This window comes from Corvus kubaryi, unplaced genomic scaffold (assembly GCF_017639235.1).
Source record: "Corvus kubaryi isolate FWS band 111438036 unplaced genomic scaffold, C.kubaryi_AGA036_p1.0 37334, whole genome shotgun sequence".
Lineage (NCBI taxonomy): Eukaryota > Metazoa > Chordata > Aves > Passeriformes > Corvidae > Corvus > Corvus kubaryi.
This window is the reverse complement of record NW_024581108.1, coordinates 20,372,328-20,392,276: the sequence shown is the minus strand read 5'-3', so window position 1 is coordinate 20,392,276 and position 19,949 is coordinate 20,372,328. Positions and strand designations below refer to the sequence as shown.

Sequence of the window (19,949 nt, the reverse complement as noted above, 5' to 3'; positions counted from 1 at the left end):
ATTAGCCATTATTTGAAATGGATGAAGTGCAGATATCCTTTCCAAATTCTTACTACAGGTAAACTGAAAGAAAAAGGAAATGCTCTTACCTTCTGCTCCAGGATGCTTTAGAACTCCCACAGGTACCATGACAGTGGGAGGCGGAGAGCTCAGGGCGCCCGAGGCCTGAGCCTGCTGCAAAGGAGGGATAGTAGAACAGTATTCAGCGGGATTGTTAGGGTTAGGGCTCTGGCTTGAGGCACTCATCATGTTCTCCCAGGCTTGAGCTAAAGCAAACAAAGAACAAGAGCCATGAGCACAGAGGAAGGTATCTAACAGCACAAAACAGTGTGTTACGTTCTCGGCTGTGGTCAGCTGTGGACCCTGCCACCTCCCAGACCATTCCCTTCATGGAACAGCCCAGGAGACTGCAATTAAGTAAGAAAATCCATAGCACAAGGAGAAACTGCACTGGCCCTGTGCAATAAAAATATCAGTCCACAGAGAAGTATTTTCTGAAAATTTTAACAATACACTTTGACTTGAGTGATGCTTAGTTCCTCATGCTTCATTTTGTTTCTTCTTCAAAGATTTAATTGAAAAACAGTCAATACATAAATGTATGTATATAAATGCATCACACTGCATGGACAGATAGACATTCCTACTACAAATGTTTCATAACCCACAGAACACTTGAACAGACTTATCTTTCATTTATGATAAAAAGCACCTTGCATTTCTTTGTATCCAGGGCAGTTGAGTACAGATCAACAACTTTTATTCTTATCTGTAAAAAACCCCTTATGCTATTAATTTGGAAGGCATGACTTGAGCCTTAATTCAATTGGCCAAGCAATAACACATAAATCTTCTTTGTCAACAAAACTATTATGCAAAAATCTCCTCCAGTGAGTAAACTAGACTATCTCCACAGTACTGCTTCTTTTTCACCTCTCAGGAAGGCTTGGAGCAAGATACCAGAAAATTCATAGGTGTGTGCTTGCACTCACAACCATATTACTATGCTACAAATAAATGCATTCTTTGAGTCAGGCATAAATATCATGGCACCTAAGCTCTCAGAGCATGTACATCCTTGGGTTCCTTCAGCTGCAAATTTTAGAAAACCAAGGTGGAAATAACAAGACCAAAAAAAAAACCCAAACAGAACTCAATAGAACATAAATCCTCCTGCTTCCCTTCATCAACCTGCAAAACCAAGAGTGAAATGCCTGCCAATGAAAAAGGTATTGACATTCCAGTTGAGAAAATTACTTGAACTGAAGCACTTTTTAAACAGCAATTCTGTATCAGTTATAGGAAAAGTCCTGAGAGAAGAAAGTATTAAAAATGCACAAAGTTACACATCCAGGACTCCTTTATTAGAAAAGTCATAGCACAGTACAAGAGCATTCTTAGAGCCTTCTTTAAATGGAGCAAAGTGCCAAGTCAGCATATCTACCAAATGCAAATACACTAAAAATAGCATTGGAAACCAATGGAACACATAGCCTGGCCATGGAAACATGCCAGCAAACACCCAACCCTCCCCCACACCCCAGTCAAACACAAACCAGGTACCAAGCAACCAAATAAAATAGCTGCTTTTACAGTTCCTACTCCCAGTTCCAAGGCTGTGCAAAGATTAATGCTTAACCTGCTGCACTGAGAGGAACTAAAGCCCCAAACCCTGCACTGACAAAAACTGGAAGGACCAGGAGGGGTGGGATACAATCAGGCTGCAGGTGAACTAACCAGTAACCCAAAGCATCACCATGAAGCACTGCAGCAGGAACAGGAACAGAGGGAGCCGGGACAAGCACAGGACTGGCCCTGGAATGAACCAGGCACTGATGTCACTGTTTGCTGCCATTAATGTGCATCTGTCCTGGCAGCAGCACAGAGAGTCTTTCAAAAGGAAATCATTATAATATGATCAGTTTTATTATGTCTTTTTAAAACAACACTTTGGTTTCAACTGAAATATTTTCAGCTTCTTCCCTTCCCCCAGAGAATATTAATCCTACTCACCACCACAAGCCAGCTGTCTTTTGCTAAGTGTATTTGTAATTCCTTGTTCCTGTACACCTTGAAATGTGTTCATTTCTCCATCCCAAAATGTAACACTTTAGAATCCCTTCAGCATCATTCCTGGGACTCGTTTTAAATTTCTAGATACTACAACCTACAATTTCCTGTCACCTTATACATTTGGCCTAGAGTAAAGAATTATTAATAATTAAAACCTATCACTGCATGCCAATTAACATTTAATATTTTTGAAACATTTAATCTTTTTGAAATTTTTTTGAAAAAATTATTCCTGTTTAATAACAGATACTGTCTACTAATTTTTGATTCTCATCTTGAGACTAAGCACTCAGTTACTTTCAACCTAACCTGAACCATTACTCAACTTCTTTGGAGAAAAAATAAAGCTATGAGCTTAAGTTTAGTGTTTTAGTTTACATGTTCAGCAAAGTAAGGGATCTTGCTGAAAACAGCCCAAATAATCCACTATGCAGTAATATGTAAAGATACTGCCAAAATTACTTCGTGTGAGTGCTGACACAAACCACAATTTCCCTAATTAATTCTTGCTTAGAATCTTTGCTAAAAGTCTCCAAAGTTTAGCTAAACAATTGCAGCAATGGAGATACCATGGTAAACTATCCTGATAAGTACTGAACAGTTATCCTAACAATTAAAAGTTTGCATTTAGAGGCTGAATTTGTCTGACTTCTCATTCTACCTTTTACATGTTAGAATGCACCTGTCAGACCTTTCTCTACCACTGCTTTAACTTCTGGCATCGAGTTTCAGTGATCCAGATATATATTTATACCCCAGGAGCAAGCCACCCATTCACCTTCCCACTAATAAACCAAAATGCCTGGAATTTCTCATGATGAGACAAGTCATCTCATGATTTAAGCACTCACATGGGTCCCCTCTCAACCTAATCCAATTTCTCTGTCTTCTCAATTCAAGACATAAAAACTGAACGTTGTGGCTTCCAGCAACAGCTGTCTCAGTGTCATGGGCTTAAGTCAGCTGGACAGATCATCACCCAGAGGGAACTGCCAGTGTGGGAAGTTCTGGAAATTTTCAGAGGCCTCAAGACAGTGCTCTGTGTTTGCCCATATTTATACCACAGCTCTGTTAATACAATAGAGGATGACACACAAAATACACTCCACAGCCCACTGGTCAAAATCAAGCAGAGTCTTTCCTTACACCAAGCAGAGGTGATAGAACTTCCTGTCAGTTCTACATGGCAGCTTCAGAACTACTTGTGACCTCTTTCCTGTATCCCATGTTCTCACCAGGCTTTTAGCCACAGCACTGTCCCAGGTTTGACAGACCCCAGTAACGTGCTACAGTAACAATCCAAGTTCAGCTGTCCACATATATGGACCTGTATTTAAACAAGACCTCCTAATGCAGCACCAAGGAGTTAAGAAGAAAGAGAAGCTGGATAAATTTGTGGATAAATACTACTTTCCCAATCTCCTGTAGTGCAAAATCTAGAACAGGCACAATTGCATTACTCTTCCCTTTGGCATTCCATATAAATGTGTAGCAGGTTATCTACTCAGGCAACAAAGCATCCAGAGAACACTTCTGAGTTAACATCAAAAAAACCCCAAAAGTCACAGATTTTTCTATCCTGGTAGAGCACTCCCAAATGAAAGCTTTCAAACTCACTGCAACCTTACCAGTTTTTCTGCTCTTCACAGGGATTCCACATCAGCCTCTCAAGCACCTCTACTGTTTTAGAATACTTACTCACACAAATAAAGTATTTTGTTTTTCTTAAATACCCTCACTGCAGCTCCACACAAAGCCAGTGAAGTGCCATGTCTCAGATTCCCTTCCCACTCACCATTCATCAGCACTGAGTGGCAGATCACACACACTCTGGCTTCCTTTCGGTCCATGTACAGCAGCTTGCACTTCAGGCTACAGCACGCGGCACAAAACACCTGGAACACAGGGGAAACTACTCAGGGCTGTGCACAAATATGGGACAAACTGATGAATCTGGACAACTGAGTATCAGCTATGTTCTTGACATGCAAAATATAGAGGTAAAAAAATCAGTATTTTCCCGTTAAAGCCACAGTGACCAATACCTACCCAAGGTGCCTGTCCTACTAATTCTGATGATTATTTTGGGGAACACATAAATGCTTTTTCCTGATACTGCACTGTGATGTTTTTAAATTTGTTTGGCATAAATGACAATGGGGGTAATAAATACCTACCACATTACAATCCCTTACAGAATTAACAATTTGGGAGTTAATTTCAGTCCTAGAAAAAGCATGAGTATTACCTAGAATTAAATACGTTTCAATGCACAAGTATTCCCTATATATAACAGACTGCTATGGCACAGATTAATTCAAACTTAATTAATTAATTCTTTGCAGTGGTACAATTCACTATACGGAATTGGACATTAGGAGGAATTTTTGGACATCAGGAGGATTTTCTTCACAAAGGGGTGATTAAACATTGGAATGGGCTGCCCAGGGAGGTGGTGGAGTCACTGTCCCTGGGGGTGTTTAAGGAAAGACTGGACGTGGCACTCGGTGCCATGCTCTGGTTGACAGGGTGGTGATGGGTCATAGGTTGGGCTTGATGATTGCAAAAGAATTTTTCCAACCTAAATAATTTGGTGATTCTATATTAGCAACTCCAGCTGTTTAATCTCTTCATATCTAGCAAGCTGTTCCTCGGTTGAGGAGGAATAGCAATTATCAAAATGTTTTAAGTGTTCAACATATAAACCAAGACATTTAAGAAAGCTGAATGACATTAGTACTACAAGAAAATCTTGCTCCATTTCTATAAAAAAGCTCATACTGACATGAATACAAACACTACAGCATCACAACAGTAGGGAGAACTCAGGAACTGCATTCTGTGCACACTGGCTGCTAAAGGGGCCAGGACAAAGCCCCAGGAGCACAAGGTGCTGTGGAGATCCAGCTGCAGTGCTGGTCCTTCTCACCTGAACCAGCTCTAAAAGCTCCCCAGTCCTGGGCAGGAAACAGTCCTGAGGCTTTCTCCAGACAAACAAAACCATAAAACAAGAGCATGGCTTGTGCACCAACACACACTTGCATGCAGATATGATCCTACAACAGTAACTGCTTTCTCAAAATCCTGCAGAACACGTGCCCTAAAGACTTCTTATTTGTTTCAAATAATTATATTTTCTTTATTTTAAAAAAACCAGTAGTTCCTCAGGGTTATTTTTCAGGTGATGTGAAGATACTGATGAACATCCATTTCCTGCAGAAAGGTAATGTCACACTCAGGAGATCTAGAAACAGAGGCAGCTACCTAACAAATGAGTTCAGATAGCAAGAGAGAATTTCAAATTTTAATTATGGGTGGATATTATCTCTGCAATTCACTATGCATTATTATGATCTGTAACACTTTCTAAACAAAAAAAATATTCCATCACTTCAGCAGCATTATTTCTGTAATATAGACAAGAAGCTACACAAGATTCTTATATATAAATGTGTTTAAGCCCAATCAAATTTCAACCAAGTTAAAGATCACACCAAATTACAACTCCTTTGCAGGCTGTTACTTGCAGGGTTTTAGTGTCAAGTGTTTAAAATAAGTAAATACAGGTTATGAACTCAACATGAGTTGAGAATCAAATGTGCAGACAGCTCAGCCTTGTCTCATTAGAACCAGTTTTAATGTTTTCTAATTATGACAACTCAAACATTTCAAAACCAAAACATAATTAAGTATACACTGGCATTTTAATGCAAAAATAAAATCCACCCTTTCACATATGTGAAAACCTTTAAAAAACCAAAGCAAATGTACGTTAAAAATCTGATTTCTGCACTTACACCTTAACCCAATTTACAAGTATTCTAGGGAATATTAATAACAACATCACAGCATATTTTACAGACATTTGACATCATTTCAGTTCTCTGGGCAAAACTTCCAGTCAAAAGTTCATTCAGTATTGAACACGGAAAAATCAATGTCATCAACCATAAATGAAGGCCCAACACAAATTAGTATCTAATTTAGGACCCTTTTTCAAACAACACATTGTGCATTCATGAAAGGTCCCAAATGCAATGATTTAAATATTAAAAGAGAAAATAGAAGCAATGACAGAACATCCCCACCTCCTCTCTCAGGCTGCACCAGCCTTGAGCAGCAGTAATGCAGAGAACGCAATCCAGCACAACTGACAAGTCAGACTTGTTATTAACAATCACCAAGTCATTATCTCAGTACATCATGCTATAAAAAAACAACAGAGCAGTGTCAAAGCAAGTTTTTATGTTACTAGGGTTTTCAGGTTCACTAGGAGTTGTTAAAGCATTAGTTGTTAGGGGAATTGCTGATTTTTTAAAAATATTTTAGTGGAAAAATACAGTTTTGGCTGTCAATAAAAAAGATTGCATACAAATTTTCTGGTTTTCCTATCAAGGATGATGATTTCATCTGACAATAAAAGTACAAAAATACATAACATATAATTTATGAATGTGTTCACACACATTCATCAGGTTCTTAATTTTAACTCTAAATTTACTGTAAGTGTAAATTACTTTCTATCAATCCAAATGGTTCGTATCATCCATTAACTCTGCAATTATTACCCTGAAATTAAAAACCGAGACAGACTTTCCAGTTGCCACTCAACTATTTTTAAATGCAGTGTTTATTCCCAAATGAAACAGATACATTCACCCCTACTAAAATGATTTGTCATTATGCTAATAAAGCTTAAAAAGAAACTGTTGTGCTAAAGCTTGTGTTCAAAATATTGAATCCCATGACTTCCTTTAGAAACAAATAACTGCAAGAGCTAAAGACATTGTCTCCCCAGTTCTTTTAAGTGAGATTCAGACATTTAACAGTGGAAGCATCCCTGTGGTTCAGTAGTTACCTACACCACACATGGTCCACAGGACTTGCTCTGGGGCTGGGAATGGTGACCAGAAAGCAGGAGCAGACAGCTGAGAACTGGGATTTCTCAAGCCACTGCAACCACATTCATCAGAGCTTGTCTGTCAAAGCTTTGGTCTCTCTCTGCCCAGAATTGTTACAGGAATTAAGGGCTGTAAAGTAATTTGCAGTAAGTGCTAAGTATTATTTGACTTACACTGATCCTTAGCATTTATTAATGAGTCCTGTCTGCCACATCTTCTGGCTGCACTTGTGCAAATTTAGCCCAGTGTCTTGGGGTGACCTTATGAGACAAATATTAGCTAACAAAAGCTTCTAAAAACAATCCATTCTAAGTCTACTGAGTCAGTTTGTCTACTGAGCAGAGGGATTTTTTATTTTATCCATGTCCTACATATAATCAAAAAACCCACTGGCACTGGTTGTTCTTCTCAAGGTTTGTCAGAAGAATGTAAAAAGAGAAAAAAAAAAAAAGGAAATTTTTGGCCTTGCTCCATCGTTGCATGTTTTGTGCATTTACAGATATTTTAATTTTCTGCAATCATTTGTGCAATTCAGGGCTTCAGTCGTTACAGAGAAGCAGTTACATCCAAGCAATAAACTTGTTTAAAATACAAAAATAAGCAGAAAACGTTACTGCACATGAAAATTGTACTCACATTTGTTCAACTCCAAAAGAAAAAAAAATTACCTAAATAACAGCATAAGTTAACATATCAAAGCTAAAATCATGGACAATCCTTTAACTTCCATGCCTTACAGATTCTCCTTAGCTGCAATGAGAAGAATGAGGCCCCTGATGTTAACCAAAAGGTACACTAAGGTAGGCCTGTGCTTCATGTGATGCTTAGTGATCACCTGTGGTTACTGGCTCCACATCAGGACTTCCACTGCAACCAAGCTGCAAGAGGATGGGCAGAACCAACTGGAAGTCCTGGACCAGTGCACAAGGAATGTCTGCTTAGGTTTAAAAAGTGTCCTGGGAAAGACTGTTTAGCATGTGAGAGATGGAGTGCTATGCATTCTGGTCCTAAAGGGACAAAAGGGACACATACGTGTTCCATTTTGGAGGAGCAAGCCTGGGGCCTCTGCTGGGCTGCTTCCAGAAACAGCTGGCATGAGGGTTTGAGCTTTCCTGATACATTTGCTTCTCTTAGGTCCTTTATCCACATCATTCTGCTTTCCCTGCACTCTTCTGGTAGCAAAAATTATCACCCATAGCAGCCAGGAGGTCTTTCAATCAGCTTCAGAAAACTTTGAATGAGGCCTAAATGAACCAAAGTTACTTTTACTCTAGTTCTTAGTTGGGTTTAGTATTTCTTTCTACAATATTCATTAATACCTAATTGACAAGAGTGTTAGTTTACTGCTTTTGAATCATCATTATTTTTTCCCTGAGTTCCTACTTACACCACTGACATGTATTTCAGTAAAAGATATTTGGAAATAATTTACAAGTTAATAATTCACAATAAACTCATCACATAAGAATTTGTGTTCACTTAAATGGCACATACATTAAAAAAAAATCCTCAACAATAAAGTATTTCTTACACAACAAAAAGTGATACAGAAATTATGTTTTAGTTGTCTTCATTACAAAATTTCTCACCATGTGGACATACATATATCAGGTTACAGTTAATTTACTTTTTTTTTCCCCAGGAGCAAATGTATGTTTAGAAACATGTTAATACTAGTAAAAATAATGTAAGCAATATGAGAAAAGTTAGTGAAGAAGACTGAGAAGAATCAAGTTGATCAGCCATGTAAACCAGCAGGATGCCAGCAATCCAACAGCCCACTCCCAATGCACAAGTTTGTTTCAGTAACTTTAATGGGATTATTGATGCAGTAATTTCTACAAAGCAGCTTCCTGCACTGAGACAGTTTATAAGAGTTTGACATAAACCCAAGGATGACAATCATTGTAATCAACAAATACAACTGCTTATTTAGACTAGTAACAATTAGTTATTCTTTGTTAGAACCCTAAATAGATCAGAGCTCACAACTCCCATTTTTGCTTCATTCAGACACGGCTTTTTAGGAAGAGATGTCACAGGTAACTATATCCAGTAGTTTAGCAAGCCCTCTGATGTGATGTTGTGCAGTATCAGGGAAAAAAAGATGCTTTGAGTTTATTCACAAAATACGAACTTACCTTCCCACAGGCTCTGCAATGGTGCCTTCTTTTGGTGAATGTAAATCTGGCCTCACATTTCATACAGTTTGGTGCTTGAGAATCTGGAACCCACACTGGAGCCACCTCACCCAAAGTCGTAAAAGGCTTTCTGGCTGGAGCTCCAAACTGACCAGCTCTGAGATCATTATCTGGACTATCTGGGGCTACTGCAAGGCACGAACTATTAGAGACTCCAGATTCATACTCATCCAAATGTTCCCCATTGGAACCAGTACCAGAGGCATTTGAAGATGTTTCACCAGGAAACGTGTCTGCTGTATCCCCTAATTGTGTCTTACCAAAGACATTTTTGTTTTTACTATTACCTCCACAATTTGGGGGAATAACATCATTTTGTAAGTGGTCCGATAATGGCTTCGGAATCTGCAGTTTCAGATTTGTGGGTTGCTTAGGCCTTGCACCACCAAAAGGAACACTGATATATTGCAGATTAGTCACTGGTTTTGGTGAAGTTTGCCCTTGCATGGATGAAACCTGACTACAAAGATTATGCATATAATTTTTCTTTATGTGGTCACCAGTGCTGTTTAAAATAAGACCGCTCCCTTCTGTGGTCTCATTTCCTCTCTGTTCATAAACATTAGGGTAACATTCTGACTTGCTCTCCTCAATCTCCTTTTCCTCTGTTACCGAGTCTTCCTTGGAGGGTAAAGTCTTTGGAACATGAGCAACAACTGGGTTCTGCATTCCATAGGAATCACAACCATTAGACAGAGAGCTTGCTGCTGATGTAGCCATCACATCAGAGAGACTGGACCCTTCAAGCTCATCTGTACCAGACCCTTTTAAGTCTATGCCTGCCTCCAACACCCCATCTTCATCTTCTTTGCTACTACCACATGCATCATCAAGCTGTTTGGTCTGCAAAAATTTTTCATTCTCTCCTAGAGTTTGCTTATTATTCATCTCATTCAACTTTGTCAGTTCCCAATTAGTCATCTCCTGAGATTCAGGGTAACATTCTGCCATGCTGTGCAATTCTGTTGTGCCGAGATTTTTATCACATTCAATGACTTCGCTTTCAGTGGCACTAACATCCTCTGCAACACATTCCTTGTAATTGCCACTTCCAGCCATGTTAGGTTGACAGGTTTCGGTGAGCCCAGATAGCCTAGACTGCAACTGCTGGGTTGTTTCCTGTTCTACGATTAAGCTTCCACTACTGGAACCAGAAGAGTTTTTAGCTTCTGTATCGGCTCTCTGAGGAATGGCTTTACTAGTGAAATTTTCAACTGACGCACAGTTTTCTTGCATTTTAGCAGTACCATCAACTGGTCTCTGCAAGAGAGTCACTGCATTGATCCCTGCAGTTGTAGCTTCTGAAAACAGCGAATCTTTACTCATATTAAAATCCTCCTTCAATCGAGAGGAGGGGCATGCAGCAGTCAGGCTTTCAGAAGAAGCATTAATCAAATGACTTACAGAGTCATCTTCAGTGCACAGCCTGTTTACTTGCTTTTCTGTATCTATATCCTTTTCTGTGGATCCATTTACAGTAACACTAAACTGGTCACTCTGTCGATTTTCATTATCCAGTGTAAAGCTAATGGAGTCCATTAGGGACTGACTGTTGTAATTTGTACAATCCACCACATCATCACTTTGTAGTGTTCTCCTGTCACAGTTGTGCATGACTGCCACCACTAGCACATTTTTCTCCTCTGGCAAGCAAGCTGTATTTCCACATTTCTTTTCTCCTGCTTCCACAGAGTTACACTGATCATCCCGATTACTATTTCTTTTAATCAATTGATCATCTGCTGCCTGATCATCAATCCACATGACTGGGGTCTCTGGGCTTATGCTAAAATCCTTTCCATTAGCACAGTGATCCCCTCCTCCTGTTGGTGTAGTCACTGAATGGGACAAGGAGAAAGACTTTAATCTCTGCTGACATTCATTAGGAGTTGTAGCTTCATTCACATTGGCCACAGTCGAGTTGAATGACAGGCGACAAGAAGGCTGATCTAGAATCTGATTCCACTTCGCACCCAGCAGTGTAGGTGAAACAGCGGCATCTGAAAAAGAAAACTTCCTGTCATATTAAAGCTACAGGTTCTGTTAGGTTCTATTAATCCTGCTGCATTAGAATGCCCCAAATAGAAATGCAGAGGTGCTCAAATACGGGCACAAAAATGAAGCTCACCTGCCATAACCAACATCCTTGATCAACCTAAGTAGTGTAATTCCATAATGTTTCTGGAACTTGAGAAGTTTAGAGCTACCCCAATTACTATCAGGTTGAATTTGCAACTTTGAAGTATTGATTAATATATTTCGGACAGCTAGAAGTGCTTGGAAAGATTCTCACCCCCATAAAATGTTCAACTTCCTTGACAGTAAAGAATTACCAATTAGACTAAGCAAAAAATTTAGTGCTTTGAACATGATAACCTTCATTATATGATTTATGTGACCTAATAAAACATTTCTGCAAAAGAAGCTTAAAATAAGTTTTGCCTGATTTGTTTAAAATAAATTATTTAAATATTGCTACTGAGATTAAGCTTCACAAAACCTTTCTTTAAAAGTGTATGGCACATTTGCTATTAAAAGAGTGAGAAATTTTACAAAGGTAAACAAGATGAATGGAAGCAGAAGAGAATACTTCTAAGAAATGCTGAAGACATACTATGCAAAATTAACAGATTTTTTTTGTAAATTCTGGGATTAATTTGCAACTCAAACCCACAAAGGATATCACAGATCTCCTCCTCTTCAATACTGTTCTCTGTAGAAGACATCTGATGTGCATCTACAATCCTGCTTGAAATGACTCACCTTCGTTTTGCTCAAATTCATCTAAAACCTTATCGAGGTTATATGCCTCTGCTTGGAAATAGTTCTCCATTTGTCAGGGAACGACCACCAGATCCTTGTCTGAACCTGCCAGAGAACAAATTACAATCAGATGCTTAACCTTCAGTCAGCAGTGTTCCACTACATACTGTCCTGATTTAAGGAGAAAAGTCCTTTGTAAATCAGATTTTACACACATTACAGACATAACTCAAAAGTATATTCCAGGAATAAAAATTATTTGTGTGCTTCAACTTCCTTAATTCAGATTAACAACCCCCCCAAACTTGCTTTGGATTTTATTACCTCCAGTCTCTCACATTAATGTGTCTGGCTATCAGGATCACCATAATGGTAAGAGGAAAACTGCTGTGACACCAGTCCAGAGAACCAGAAAGGCCAACTAAAAAATCTGAAGATCTGACTTCCAGATCTGTGCTATCACCAATTAGTTCATGTGGCTCTGAACATGTAGTTTAAACTCCCTGTGCTTCTGATTTTTTAATGTACAGTAGGCTAGCAGTATTCTATGTCACTCCTCATTCCCCTTGAGATGCTTCAAAGATTCATACTTGTAAAAGTTGTTAAGGGACTTAATGGGTGCTACTTGAATTGTACTACCTCTTAAAATGTCTGCTTTAATAATCCTTGTTTCTTTGAAAGGCAGACACTGGAAATCTAGCAAAATGCATAGAAGTAAATAGTCTCATCACAAGATAATGCTCTCAGGCTAGAAAAGAAGATGACATGGGAGAAATGAGGGGGGAAAAAAGCAAAACTAAAGCAAAAAACCCAACCCTGAATCATTACATAACTACCTTCACATAATAAGTAATATTTTGCCCTAACAGCAGTAACATGGACTCCTCACTACCAAAATCGTGTAGCAACAAGACACCCTGATTTGTTTTTTCCAAACATTCACTACCAGCAAAGACATTTTCAGTGGGAAATGTGTGCCATAACCTATAAACTACAGAGAGACCTTGATTTGATCTGTTCTCTGAACATCATCCAAAACAGTCTTATTCTCTTCAGAGTTGGCTTTCACTGTTCTGAATAAGGCAATGGAGGAGGAGAGGGTGAGAACCTTGTTTTGCAGCATGAAGCAGTGTTAGACCTGACAGCTCAGTTAAAAACCTGCTTTTTTCCACCAGGGATACCACACATCAGAGGAAGTTTCCAATTGAATACAATATTTTACTATTATCCCCATAGTATCTGGATTTGAGGAAAGCATCAACCACCTTTATTTCCATTACTACAACATTTTGTATTTACCAAGTTACAAATTATAAATATTTACCGTACAGCAGTTTTGTATTTATTATGGGCAACAGCTGCAATTAGGTTATTGACAGGAAAAGACTGTGCCTTAAAATATCACAAAATGCCGAGTTCAAGCTTTCAAGGTCGACTTAAAACTTGAAACATGGTTGTTCTAAAAGGTGAACATGATACAACATAAATACATTGCTATTTAACATAATCAGACTAAGGCATGTGTTAAAGATATATACAAAAGCTAGTTTTGAAGAAAATTAATCTAACAGTAACTTAGAATTGCAATAAGCATCAACAGAAAAAAGACCATTTGCAATATAATTCAGAGATAAACTCGACTTGTCATCTGACACACTCCCAGAATTGGCCTCTGTTCTGGGATTTTAGATTAACTCCTTCTGCAAGGAAAATAGATGATCTGCCATATCATTAACTGTGCACAGATGCACAGATCATAACACAAGCAATGCAAAAGCTGCCCACCTTGATCACAGGCTGCATTTCAGAAGTTTCAAAAAGTAAGACTGTTTTGTACAAAATACAATATAATTTCACATCCATTTAAAATGTATTTAATTTACATTATAATGATAACACTGCTCCTAGCAAACAATTGATGAAGGTCAATGATGCAAAGAGTATTTGTCAGTGAAGCACTCCAAGACTGAAAAGTGTCATAAAAAATTTTTGTGCTCATGAGTTCCAACTGAAGAGAATAAAGACCTTTTATATCACTATTGTTATTTTACTTACTGATGTACCAGGATATATGGAGAACCTTTTATTTTTAAACTCACAGTCACTAAGCTGACAGCCACTCTAAATGAGATCTCATTGTCTGTGCAGTAGGTATTTCTCAAAAAAGGTCAGCTGCAAATCTTCAGATCTAAGATCTAAAATTATTATTATTATATAAAAGAACACAGCAACCCCCCAAGCTTTTCTGCAAATTTCTGCCAAGGGCAAAACACACTGCCAAATCCACAGAAGTCCTTAATGCCCTCTCCTCTGTCTGGCAGTAAAGGAGGACAAGTACTCATGTTCCTAACAGATATCAGCAAGGCTTCCTGATTGTCAGCAACTCACATATCTGCCAGTTGAAGATCTAATGCTTCAACTCTCCATAGCCAGCAACTCAAGATCAAAACAGAAAATAAACTTGCTCTAACACAGCATGCTGTAATAATTGAGTAGCTGTTTTCCCTGTGGTTTAGAATTTAATTTTATTTTGAATATTTTTATTAAATACCCAAGCTAATAAAAAGCATATTCCTTTACAGGTCTTTTGAAACTTTCGACTGCAACTAGCATGTACCACTATAAAAGCTTGGAAGACTTTTAGAATTATTCTAATCCCAAAGTTCCTCTTAGTACAAAGGTTGGCATGATGTTTTTAAAGGATCCTTAAGAGTTGTGAAACTCTGTAGTATTGTTCAAACATCCTGACATGGCATCGAGAGAAGCTGATGAGCAAACACACAACTTAGATTCTGGAAAAAGGAGAATAAAAACATGAGCAAATCACAAAGAAGTTTCAGTGGTAATTTTAGCTGTATGACACCAAAAAGGAGATACTTCCTAAATTAGTATATATTGGAATGAACAGTATGAAGGAGAGGATTTTGTGCCACTGCAAGGAAAAGGAGACATAAACCACCAATGAGTAAAATACAGAAGATGTTTTTTTCCAAAAAGACAGTCCTCCATGTACAGATTTGCCAGAAAAGACTAATTATGGAAAAAATAGTAAAATTTTGTATTTTATTTAACTCTGTATACAAAAAAGAGTAATACAATGGTTACTACCCACTGGTATAGTAAGTGCAGAACCCAAGATCATTTGTTACCCATTGCAGAGTCATCTTCTGTGTTTCAGGGCAAAGAGCTAATTAAAACATGCAGCCTGTCAAATCAGATTATTTTCAAGCTCCTGTTGGATCACAGATCATGCATAATTCAGGAACTGTGTTTTACTTATCAATTTCTTCATAACAACAGCATGGGCTTACCATCATTTTCATTTCTGAAACTTAGGAACTTACATTCCATGAAGCTTACATGCTCTAATCTCCCTTGATATCTAAATTTAAAGGTCCATGTACCAAAAATGTGTGTGTCATATCTACTCAGAATTACTGCCCTTGTCATCGCAGCATTCAGACATAACACAAACTTCAGTTGCATAGTGGGGGAGGGAAGGAGACAGAAGTGAAGGACAGAAAACCCTCCCTTAAAATTAGGTGTTATTCTGAACAGGCTTAGCCTTGAAGACTGTCTCTCAAGAGAGCTCAGATATCCCACATGCCTGCTTGCTCTTGGGAAATGAACTGTACAAGAGACTGGCCTTGTGTCATACCTGCAAAGCAGCCAGACTTGTATTTGTGTTGGGCTCTATGATAAGGGATTATGTAACCCATGATCTTCTGAACTGCATATCCTAAATTATCCTTGAGATGTTCTCACCACGGGAACTGACAGCCTTTAGTCTTTCAAATTGTCTTTAACAGTGGATGATCAGCTCACAATCACATTAAAATAATGTAATAAAAAATGCACTGAAAGGAAATAATACTGACATACAACTATTGGCCTCACAGCAAAGGCCTAAAAACCAGAGTATGTAAAGGACCAGAATAGAATCCCAGGATTTCCTGTCATGCTGTCCTGTGGAGACAACTCTTTCAATATCAAACTGTGAACCTACATGTTTCATTAATCTCTTACTAAACAAAATGCTCAAATAGTTTATTATAGTCCTCACAAAAAATATCCATGAAAAGCTCCTAAGATGGAAGTCACAAAGGGCATGATCAAACTGAAACCAAACATTGCTCATTCATCCTGATAAAAATCACACATCCAGAAAATGTCACTTTCCTGTAGCATGACAGCACAGAAGTACAGATCGACTGGACAGACTGATTTATGAGATCCAGTGCTCCTGAACACCTCCTTCAACCCCAACAAACAATGGTCAAGTGCACAACTTGTTCCAGCTCCCTTCAGCGATCTGTGTGTCACCTGTCCCTGCGAGTCTCTGCTGTAATGAAGAGTTTGTTCAGAGTTGAGCAATAGCTTTGTTTAGAACTGATGAGGTCTGTCTACAGCACAGACTGAGAAAGAAAGACTTTGCCCACCTTCCCCCTCTCCCAAACAAAGTAAGACACAGTCTTTGCTCTAAAACAGGGCAATTACTCTCAGTAAAAAACAAAACAACAAATTGCTAAAAATACTCCATCATGTTCTATGTAAGAGATACATCCATATACAAAGGTGTACATAAATAAATATATATCCATAAGAATACATAAAAAACATCTCAGGTGCAGAACCCTGAATCACTATATTCTAAAGCAGAAGTTGCCTCTTACCTTTTTCTCTTATACATATGTTAAGAAATGAATGACCCTGTGCCTTCTCATGATGACTGCAGCACAACCAGCCAGTTCTGCTGAATCAGGGTGTTCTACTTGATCCTGGAAAGAAAATACAAATATGTATTTTATGATTGGTAATTCCACCACAAACCTTGTTTTTCTCAACACATGGCTGCAGCTAGCACAGGCATATTTGGCAAATGCTGCAAGCTTCAAATGATTTGGATTACATCTGCAGCTTTAAATTCAGGGATGTGTGCACTATGCCACTATTGCTCTCCTATAGTCTGGAGAAAAACGTTGCTAATAAAAAACTCATTGATACCTCCCTGTTATTATTCTTCAATTAACTGTAAACCCTCAGTGTAATGCAGCAACTCCAACTGCCCTTGTATTTCTGATGACCTTGACTGTAACAATTTATAAAACTAGCCTCTGAAATCAATTGTATTATACTACAATAGGCATTCCAAAAATAAAGAGCTAGTAGCTTTGATACTCAACAAAAATTCACAGCCCTCTGAATTCTGTAAACAGTATTCATCAGCTTCCCACTGATTTTGTTACAGCTAAACAAGTGGTTTTGTCTTCAAATTATTCCCCCTACAATCTTAGGCTCCCTTCATTTCCTAAAGGCTGCTTCTCACAAAACCCACAATAGCACCAACCTTCAATAGCAGGGAGGACCCAAGAGGAAAAAAAAAAAGTCACCTGAAGAAACTTTTGTTCTTCAATCCACAGCATTTCTATAGGTCAGGTGCTCATTTTCCCAGGTTGCATTCTAACAGCCAACATAGCTCAAAAATCCAACACAGCCATGGGCAGAGAAAACGCAAACTAGTTTATGACAAACAGTGCAACAAGAAAAGGAAAGAGGTAGGTTAAATTCATGTTCTAAGGTTTGCTAGCACTGACATTTTGACCTGTTAGGTAGTTAAAACGTTTATTAGTGCTCTGATGAAGCTGCAACGTATGTTAGAAAAAAAACCTTAAAACTCCGGCAAAATGAACAGTGCTAAAAAAAAAATCAGTTCTCCATGCATGAAAGCAATATTCAGTGTTACACTAAATTTTTCCCAGGGTTGTTTATTATTCTTTTCAGAAATTAGCTACAGTAATAATTGCAGGAAACTAATGAACTGAACAGTATCACTCTGAGTAGTAGTGTTTCCAAACTCAGAATCCCACAGCTTTGGATGCCAGCAGAACTCTTCCTGTATACAAGTTCTGATGTTATGTGTATTTCTACCTCTATAAACTAAAATGAATCTTGGTTATCTAGGAAATAGTAGATGTTATCTTATTACAACATTCTTCAGATAGGCTTCACATGCATGCAAAAACGGAAGTGGAGGAAATTTAATTCCACTGAAAGGCATCATAATAAGGTTTTTCAAAGGGACGTGAAGTACACGTGGCAGTGAGGAAGGTTTTCTGAACCACCATCATGTCCCCTCCTGGCCTGTAGTGCAGGAAAATGATTCTGTTTTCATGACCCCTTTGAAAAGACAGATCAATTAATGACATTTCTGTCTGTGATTTATGGCAAGGCCTGTCAGCTGCATCACGAACATCACATGAACCAGTCATACATTAACCACAAAGTTCAACCTTCCCTGATCAGAAATGGATCAGCCCTAGCAACCCACAGCTGAAACGTGCTGTGCTGACACCCATGCTCTAAGCCAGCAAACCTTCTAGGCAAGCAATATTCAGGGCAACAGCACAGCTTTATTATTCATTGTTTTTATTCTGCTCCTCTTTCCTTGTTCTGTCCTTCCCAGGTAATGACTTTTTTGTGCGTAACCATTCAACAGAGAAGAACATAGATCCAATCAATCGCTGCCAGTCTCCAAAGTAAGCTTTGAAGAGATATTACCTGGAGGTCCTGGAGCTTTTTGTTTACAGTTCAACATTTACTTTCATCAGCCACTTCCCCTTACAAAGATCAATGCAAAAATCACAGCATGCTTACAGATATGAACGTAGTACACTTAAACAAAAAGCAAGTTTAAAAAAAAGTATATTATAACACTTGGATTTCATGAAAAAAATGAACAAGTTGGCAGCAGAGCCAAATTCTTTTTTCAGTAAGAATCTAATGTAAGAAAAGTATATTGAAATTAAAATTGAGGACAAAAGGAATAACTACAAGTGAGAGCCATGAATACTCACAACAACATATAACCTAGTGATTATTAGGTTTTCTCTGAGTCACACACACTGCTAAAAAAGGGTTCCACCACACTTGTAAAAGATGCATACATTTCCACCTAAAAATTATGGGCCCACTGAGACCTAAAATTACTGCAAATGAAGTAGGCCCAGTGTCCCTCCTGTCCCAGTTTGCTACTTGGAGCATTTCAGTTCCTTATCTCTTCTGCTGATGGTTGGCTGAACTCCTCTGTCTCCTGCCCTACAGTGGTGTCACTCAGGTGCTGCTTTGGTTGTACCCTACATGTCTGATTTCCCTCAGGAGCTCCAAGAAGGCGACTACCAATTATGGCAAAACCAAAACAGAAATTGAGGAGAAATTTGACAAGCAGAGACGTGATCAGAATAAAGAAAGGATGAAGAATAGAAGAAAAGAACTCTAAAAATACAAAATTAGAAATATCTTCCACAAAAAAGAATGTAAAAAGTGTTTACAACATTAAATGAAAGTAATCTGAACTAGCAGAAACTGGAATAGCTTATAATAAATGGAAAGAGACTGAAAAAGAAGCAATTTTGATACTATGGTAAAAAAATGCGAAAAATGCTCAAAGCATGAGGAGATGCTAAAAAATGCTTCCATCTACTGGCAAAGATCCAACTCTTAACTACACTACAGATCCTCTATAATGTGCTACCAGTGAGAAGATGTCTTTGAGTAGGCAGGGAGACATTTGCAGCCATTTTAAGGCACTTTATTATTGCTAGATTAGTTGAACTAGGCATTATCCTAAATGCAAATCCAGATTTCAATGCTGGTATCTTAACTTCCTACCTTGTCTACACTCTGGAAGTATCAGATGGGAGATTCAGAGACTACAGACAGGGGATATGTTCAGGCCCCAACTCTGCAAGAAAAGATGAACTACAACAAGAAATACCATAGCAGGGGGTTACATTAACAGGAAATCAGTGTACTTAAACAAGGGGGAGATTGGTGGAAAGTTTCAGGACACACATCAGTAATGTAAAATTAATTATTTTATCTGATCAATCAATCTGGAAGCTAAGCCTTCAAAAACAGAAAAGGGGGTTCTTCACTCAAGTAATATAATGCTTGGAATAATGGTGATTTACCACATGCCTAACAATTTTGTCCCAAAACATGGAGTTCTTTC

At 38.3% G+C, this 19,949-nt stretch overlaps 1 protein-coding gene across 5 annotated transcripts in view; it reads right to left on the bottom strand.

The window, feature by feature from the left end:
- ZFYVE9 (zinc finger FYVE-type containing 9) overlaps nucleotides 1-19,949 on the bottom strand; it is a 56,537-nt gene that overhangs the window by 22,920 nt on the left and 13,668 nt on the right. For 4 of the 5 annotated variants that reach the window (XM_042030694.1, XM_042030693.1, XM_042030695.1 and 1 more), the window contains 5 exons: nucleotides 16,612-16,716; nucleotides 11,939-12,043; nucleotides 9,116-11,175; nucleotides 3,869-3,968; nucleotides 90-266 (listed from right to left, as the gene is read on the bottom strand). In XM_042030694.1, coding sequence (XP_041886628.1) covers nucleotides 90-266; nucleotides 3,869-3,968; nucleotides 9,116-11,175; nucleotides 11,939-12,008 — 2,407 coding nt within the window. In that variant the 5' untranslated portion in view covers nucleotides 12,009-12,043; nucleotides 16,612-16,716. Of the gene's footprint in view, nucleotides 1-89; nucleotides 267-3,868; nucleotides 3,969-9,115; nucleotides 11,176-11,938; nucleotides 12,044-16,611; nucleotides 16,717-17,328; nucleotides 17,425-19,949 lie in introns of those variants that run through there. The other variant, XM_042030696.1, reaches the window with a different exon arrangement.